The sequence below is a fragment of the Mixophyes fleayi genome, chromosome 9 (genome assembly GCF_038048845.1).
Source record: "Mixophyes fleayi isolate aMixFle1 chromosome 9, aMixFle1.hap1, whole genome shotgun sequence".
Taxonomy (NCBI): Eukaryota; Metazoa; Chordata; class Amphibia; order Anura; family Limnodynastidae; genus Mixophyes; species Mixophyes fleayi.
In genome coordinates, this window is record NC_134410.1 from 131,207,483 (window position 1) to 131,215,493 (window position 8,011).

General features: G+C 49.3%; 1 protein-coding gene across 3 annotated transcripts in view; it reads left to right on the forward strand.

Annotated features, from left to right (window-relative positions):
* LOC142101351 (uncharacterized) overlaps positions 1-8,011 on the forward strand; it is a 189,884-nt gene that overhangs the window by 169,657 nt on the left and 12,216 nt on the right. For all 3 annotated transcript variants that reach the window (XR_012678984.1, XM_075185776.1, XM_075185777.1), the window contains 2 exons: positions 4,037-4,090; positions 4,804-4,857. Coding sequence is in view for 2 of the 3 variants with exons in the window: in XM_075185776.1 (XP_075041877.1) it covers positions 4,037-4,090; positions 4,804-4,857 (108 nt within the window). In the remaining variant the exon portion in view is untranslated. The remainder of the gene's footprint in view (positions 1-4,036; positions 4,091-4,803; positions 4,858-8,011) is intronic.

Genomic DNA, 8,011 nt, shown 5'->3' on the forward strand with positions numbered 1-8,011 from the left:
TGATCCTCACCATCTAACTTACCTCCCTGGAGTACACCAACCTTCCCCGTCTTCCTGCACTGATCCTCACCATCTAACTTGCCTCCCTGGAGTACACCAACCTTCCCTGTCTTCCTGCACTGATCCTCACCATCTAACTTACCTCCCTGGAGTACACCAACCTTCCTCATCTTCCTGCACTGATCTTCACCATCTAACTTACCTCCCTAGAGTACACCAACCTTCCTTGTCTTCCTGCACTGATCCTCACCATCTAACTTACCTCCCTGGACTACACCAACCTTCCTCATCTTCCTGCACTGATCTTCACCATCTAACTTACCTCCCTGGAGTACACCAACCTTCCCTGTCTTCCTGCACTGATCCTCACCATCTAACTTACCTCCCTGGAGTACACCAACCTTCCCTGTCTTCCTGCACTGATCCTCACCATCTAACTTACCTCCCTGGAGTACACCAACCTTCCTCATCTTCCTGCACTGATCCTCACCATCTAACTTACCTCCCTGGAGTACACCAACCTTCCCCGTCTTCCTGCACTGATCTTCACCATCTAACTTGCCTCCCTGGAGTACACCAACCTTCCCTGTCTTCCTGCACTGATCCTCACCATCTAACTTACCTCCCTGGAGTACACCAACCTTCCTCATCTTCCTGCACTGATCCTCACCATCTAACTTACCTCCCTGGAGTACACCAACCTTCCCCGTCTTCCTACACTGATCCTCACCATCTAACTTACCTCTCTGTAGTACACCAACCTTCCTCATCTTCCTGCACTGATCCTCACCATCTAACTTACCTCCCTGGAGTACACCAACCTTCCCTGTCTTCCTACACTGATCCTCACCATCTAACTTACCTCTCTGTAGTACACCAACCTTCCTCATCTTCCTGCACTGATCCTCACCATCTAACTTACCTCTCTGTAGTACACCAACCTTCCCTGTCTTCCTACACTGATCCTCACCATCTAACTTACCTCTCTGGAGTACACCAACCTTCCTCATCTTCCTGCACTGATCCTCACCATCTAACTTACCTCTCTGGACTACACCATCCTTCCTCATCTTCCTGCACTGATCCTCACCATCTAACTTACCTCTCTGGAGTACACCAACCTTCCTCATCTTCCTGCACTGATCCTCACCATCTAACTTACCTCTCTGGAGTACACCAACCTTCCTCATCTTCCTGCACTGATCCTCACCATCTAACTTACCTCTCTGTAGTACACCAACCTTCCTCATCTTCCTGCACTGATCCTCACCATCTAACTTACCTCTCTGGAGTACACCAACCTTCCCTGTCTTCCTGCACTGATCCTCACCATCTAACTTACCTCTCTGGAGTACACCAACCTTCCTCATCTTCCTGCACTGATCCTCACCATCTAACTTACCTCTCTGTAGTACACCAACCTTCCTCATCTTCCTGCACTGATCCTCACCATCTAACTTACCTCTCTGGAGTACACCAACCTTCCTCATCTTCCTGCACTGATCCTCACCATCTAACTTACCTCTCTGTAGTACACCAACCTTCCTCATCTTCCTGCACTGATCCTCACCATCTAACTTACCTCTCTGGAGTACACCAACCTTCCCTGTCTTCCTGCACTGATCCTCACCATCTAACTTACCTCTCTGGACTACACCAACCTTCCCTGTCTTCCTGCACTGATCCTCACCATCTAACTTACCTCTCTGGAGTACACCAACCTTCCCTGTCTTCCTGCACTGATCCTCACCATCTAACTTACCTCTCTGGACTACACCAACCTTCCCTGTCTTCCTGCACTGATCCTCACCATCTAACTTACCTCCCTGGAGTACACCAACCTTCCCCGTCTTCCTGCACTGATCCTCACCAGCTAACTTACCTCTCTGGAGTACACCAACCTTCCCTGTCTTCCTGCACTGATCCTCACCATCTAACTTACCTCCCTGGAGTACACCAACCTTCCTCATCTTCCTGCACTGATCCTCACCATCTAACTTACCTCCCTGGAGTACACCAACCTTCCTTGTCTTCCTGCACTGATCCTCACCATCTAACTTACCTCCCTGGAGTACACCAACCTTCCTCATCTTCCTGCACTGATCCTCACCATCTAACTTACCTCTCTGGAGTACACCAACCTTCCCTGTCTTCCTGCACTGATCCTCACCATCTAACTTACCTCCCTGGAGTACACCAACCTTCCCTGTCTTCCTGCACTGATCCTCACCATCTAACTTACCTCCCTGGAGTACACCAACCTTCCCCGTCTTCCTGCACTGATCCTCACCATCTAACTTACCTCCCTGGAGTACACCAACCTTCCTTGTCTTCCTGCACTGATCCTCACCATCTAACTTACCTCCCTGGAGTACACCAACCTTCCCCGTCTTCCTGCACTGATCCTCACCATCTAACTTACCTCCCTGGAGTACACCAACCTTCCCTGTCTTCCTGCACTGATCCTCACCATCTAACTTGCCTCCCTGGAGTACACCAACCTTCCCTGTCTTCCTGCACTGATCCTCACCATCTAACTTGCCTCCCTGGAATACACCAACCTTCCCTGTCTTCCTGCACTGATCCTCACCATCTAACTTACCTCTCTGGACTACACCAATCTTCCTCATCTTCCTGCCCTGATCCTCACCATCTAACTTACCTCTCTGGAGTACACCAACCTTCCCCGTCTTTCTGCCCTTTACTCCTGTTTAGTCCATATCTACTTACCTCATCCGTAGACCTTCTTCGCATTAGGGTTTGTCCGCACAGAACTGTGCACAAGGCCGCCTGTCCAAAGCGGATGATATAACGGGAGATGGGGGAAAACAGTATGATCTATTCTCCCCCATACATACTTGGTCATCCATCTTCGTAGGACAGTCTTATCCAAGACCACCCATAAATATTATCTGCCCCCTGGGAACTTTTGATCCTGGGCCCACTTACCCTTGAGACATGATTTAAACAGTTTAAATGTTATATTTCAACATCAAATTAATTAAATTAAGTTTAGAACAATAATATTATTAAGTTTTAGGGTGGGTAAAGCATAGAACATACCCTCCTTTATCAAAGGTTTCTTCGTAATGTGAGTTCTTGCAATAATAGCCACAGGCCCCCTGAGATGATGGGCCCCCTGAGAGGAAGACCCCCTAAGATGACGGGCCCCCTGATATGACGTGCTACATGATATGGCGGGCCCCTGAGATGACTGGCCCCCTGATATGACGGTGCTCCCTGATCTGGCGGGCCCCTGAGATGACGGGCCCCCAGCGATGACAGGCCCCCAGCGATGACGGGCACCCTGAGATGACGGGCCCCCTGAGAGGAAGTCCCCCTAAGATGATGGGCCCCCTGATATGACGGGCCCCCTGATATGGCGGGCCCCTGAGATGACGGGCCCCCTGATATGACGTGCTCCCTGATATGGCGGGCCCCTGAATGACGACCCTCTTGCTCCCCCCCTGCGGGAGCCTTGGCCGTATACATTGCTGCCGTGAGCTTCTGTCTCTATAACGTTCAGCTGTAATAAAAAAAACATTGAACGGATAAGAATCAGAATTTAATGTCTCCGCTGTGCACAAGTCCTACAGGTGCCCGTACCCACCGTACCCTCGGCTGGTGGTTCAAACGCAATGACTTATAATTATCAGGTCAGATTGGAATGACTGCAGTCGGAAGAGTCGCCTTCACCTTGTGTGTGCGACCGTCTCAATAACCAGCCTCCATTTACCATTGAAGGGATTTGGCGGGAGCATTGCGCGGCGGGATCTTGTCCATTTTGCCCACCAGTGTTTATTTCTCTGGGGGAGAGGGGCAGTATCACCTGGTGTGTACCCAACATTCCTCATCGCCCTCCTGCTTTCTGTGCCAGCTCCACCCTGCGTTGTGAATGTTGCTCTCACCTCCATCCATGCTAATAATAAATAGCCATAGTACTATAAAACATTCTCTAGTAATAATGTCTGACTGTGATATTAGCCGTATATGTATCGCCCAGAATCCTGCAATCTTACGGCTTCCTCTCTTGCAGGGCGACAGAGGAAGAGACGGGCGTCCTGGACACGCTGGTGCTGCTGGCAGGAAGGTATCTGAGCTTCTGATCACCCTGGGGAGCTGCCCCGTTCTATGAATGAAACAGAGTAACATGGGCCACGTACCGTATGTATGAGCAGTGGTACATACAAATAAAGATGGTGGCTCTTTGGGGGTGTGCAGAATTTGGCTTGAGATTGGGCGTGTTGGGTCATATAATCTCTTTGTGCACCTGACAGTGCGCTCAAAACAACCTGGTGGGCATGATAATGTGGCAGGACAGCAATTTGACTAAGGCATAAAACAGATAGAGCAGGAACTCATGACTGGCGCACACCCAGTGCCGCCTGCGATGGCAGAGTGGGCACGATGCTCCCTATGTAGACACAGCAGCAGGCAGCGGTTATACAGGACGATATATACACTTACTGCACGCAGGGAGGACACACTATCCCAGCTCACACCATATATCCCAGCAAATGGGATCATAAATAACCACATCCCCTTTTGTGGCTTTATATTACTGCTCTAAAGGAACATTATACTGACTAACTCATCTCATTTCTTCTTTCATATTGCTGAATACTCTCCTATGAATGAAAGGAGCAACAACTCTGCCTGTTTTAATTATATTCCACCACAGGGGGAGCTGTTGCATTGGACTTTATGTATAATACATTATTTAACCTGGACAGAACAAGCTGGATGAATGTTATATGATGACATTTGAAATTGACAACAATTATTTTTCTTTAATGCATCCAGGGTAGAAGGGGCAAAACAGGTCTAAGGCGCCCACGTGGTCCTCATGGTCCCAAGGTAAGAAAAACAAGATAGTTGAGGAATATCTGTTACCAACAAACAGTGGATGGGGCAATTTTGTTGGCTGAACCAGTATTCAAGAGAATGCAGCCTATCCAGTCACTAGGAACCAGTGACATCACTGAGAGTGCAGCCTATCCAGTCACTAGGAACCAGTGACATCACTGAGAGTGCAGCCTATCCATCACTAGGAACCAGTGACATCCTGAGAGTGCAGCCTATCCAGTCACTAGGAGCCAGTGACATCACTGAGAGTGCAGCCTATCCAGTCACTAGGAACCAGTGACATCACTGAGAGTGCAGCCTATCCAGTCACTAGGAACCAGTGACATCACTGAGAATGCAGCCTATCCAGTCACTAGGATCCAGTGACATCACTGAGAGTGCAGCCTATCCATTCACTAGGAACCAGTGACATCACTGAGAATGCAGCCTATCCAGTCACTAAGATCCAGTGACATCACTGAGAGTGCAACCTATCCATTGACTAGGATCCAGTGACATCACTGAGAATGCAGCCTATCCAGTCACTAGGAACCAGTGACATCACTGAGAATGCAGCCTATCCAGTCACTAGGATCCAGTGACATCACTGAGAGTGCAGCCTATCCATTCACTAGGAACCAGTAACATCACTGAGAATGCAGCCTATCCAGTCACTAGGATCCAGTGACATCACTGAGAGTGCAGCCTATCCAGTCACTAGGATCCAGTGACATCACTGAGAGTGCAGCCTATCCAGTCACTAGGATCCAGTGACATCACTGAGAGTGCAGCCTATCCAGTCACTAGGATCCAGTGACATCACTGAGAGTGCAGCCTATCCAGTCACTAGGAACCAGTGACATCACTGAGAATGCAGCCTATCCAGTCACTAGGATCCAGTGACATCACTGAGAGTGCAGCCTATCCATTCACTAGGAACCAGTGACATCACTGAGAATGCAGCCGATCCAGTCGCTAGGAACCAGTGACATCACTGAGAATGCAGCCTATCCAGTCACTAGGAACCAGTGACATCACTGAGAGTGCAGCCTATCCAGTCACTAGGATCCAGTGACATCACTGAGAGTGCAGCCTATCCAGTCACTAGGAACCAGTGACATCACTGAGAATGCAGCCTATCCAGTCACTAGGATCCAGTGACATCACTGAGAGTGCAGCCTATCCATTCACTAGGAACCAGTGACATCACTGAGAATGCAGCCTATCCAGTCACTAGGATCCAGTGACATCACTGAGAGTGCAACCTATCCATTGACTAGGATCCAGTGACATCACTGAGAATGCAGCCTATCCAGTCACTAGGAACCAGTGACATCACTGAGAATGCAGCCTATCCAGTCACTAGGATCCAGTGACATCACTGAGAGTGCAGCCTATCCATTCACTAGGAACCAGTAACATCACTGAGAATGCAGCCTATCCAGTCACTAGGATCCAGTGACATCACTGAGAATGCAGCCTATCCAGTCACTAGGAACCAGTGACATCACTGATAGTGCAGCCTATCCAGTCACTAGGAACCAGTGACATCACTGAGAGTGCAGCCTATCCAGTCACTAGGAACCAGTGACATCACTGAGAGTGCAGCCTATCCATTCACTAGGAACCAGTGACATCACTGAGAGTGCAGCCTATCCAGTCACTAGGAACCAGTGACATCACTGAGAGTGCAGCCTATCCATTCACTAGGAACCAGTGACATCACTGAGAATGCAGCCTATCCAGTCACTAGGAACCAGTAACATCACTGAGAATGCAGCCTATCCAGTCACTAGGAACCAGTGACATCACTGAGAATGCAGCCTATCCAGTCACTAGGATCCAGTGACATCACTGAGAGTGCAGCCTATCCAGTCACTAGGATCCAGTGACATCACTGAGAGTGCAGCCTATCCAGTCACTAGGATCCAGTGACATCACTGAGAGTGCAGCCTATCCAGTCACTAGGATCCAGTGACATCACTGAGAGTGCAGCCTATCCAGTCACTAGGAACCAGTGACATCACTGAGAATGCAGCCTATCCAGTCACTAGGATCCAGTGACATCACTGAGAGTGCAGCCTATCCATTCACTAGGAACCAGTGACATCACTGAGAATGCAGCCGATCCAGTCGCTAGGAACCAGTGACATCACTGAGAATGCAGCCTATCCAGTCACTAGGAACCAGTGACATCACTGAGAGTGCAGCCTATCCAGTCACTAGGATCCAGTGACATCACTGAGAGTGCAGCCTATCCAGTCACTAGGAACCAGTGACATCACTGAGAATGCAGCCTATCCAGTCACTAGGATCCAGTGACATCACTGAGAGTGCAGCCTATCCATTCACTAGGAACCAGTGACATCACTGAGAATGCAGCCTATCCAGTCACTAGGATCCAGTGACATCACTGAGAGTGCAACCTATCCATTGACTAGGATCCAGTGACATCACTGAGAATGCAGCCTATCCAGTCACTAGGAACCAGTGACATCACTGAGAATGCAGCCTATCCAGTCACTAGGATCCAGTGACATCACTGAGAGTGCAGCCTATCCATTCACTAGGAACCAGTAACATCACTGAGAATGCAGCCTATCCAGTCACTAGGATCCAGTGACATCACTGAGAATGCAGCCTATCCAGTCACTAGGAACCAGTGACATCACTGATAGTGCAGCCTATCCAGTCACTAGGAACCAGTGACATCACTGAGAGTGCAGCCTATCCAGTCACTAGGAACCAGTGACATCACTGAGAGTGCAGCCTATCCATTCACTAGGAACCAGTGACATCACTGAGAGTGCAGCCTATCCAGTCACTAGGAACCAGTGACATCACTGAGAGTGCAGCCTATCCATTCACTAGGAACCAGTGACATCACTGAGAATGCAGCCTATCCAGTCACTAGGAACCAGTGACATCACTGAGAATGCAGCCTATCCAGTCACTAGGAACCAGTGACATCACTGAGAGTGCAGCCTATCCAGTCACTAGGAACCAGTGACATCACTGAGAGTGCAGCCTATCCAGTCACTAGGAACCAGTGACATCACTGAGAATGCAGCCTATCCAGTCACTAGGAACCAGTGACATCACTGAGAATGCAGCCTATTCAGTCACTAGGAACCAGTGACATCACTGAGAGTGCAGCCCATCCAGT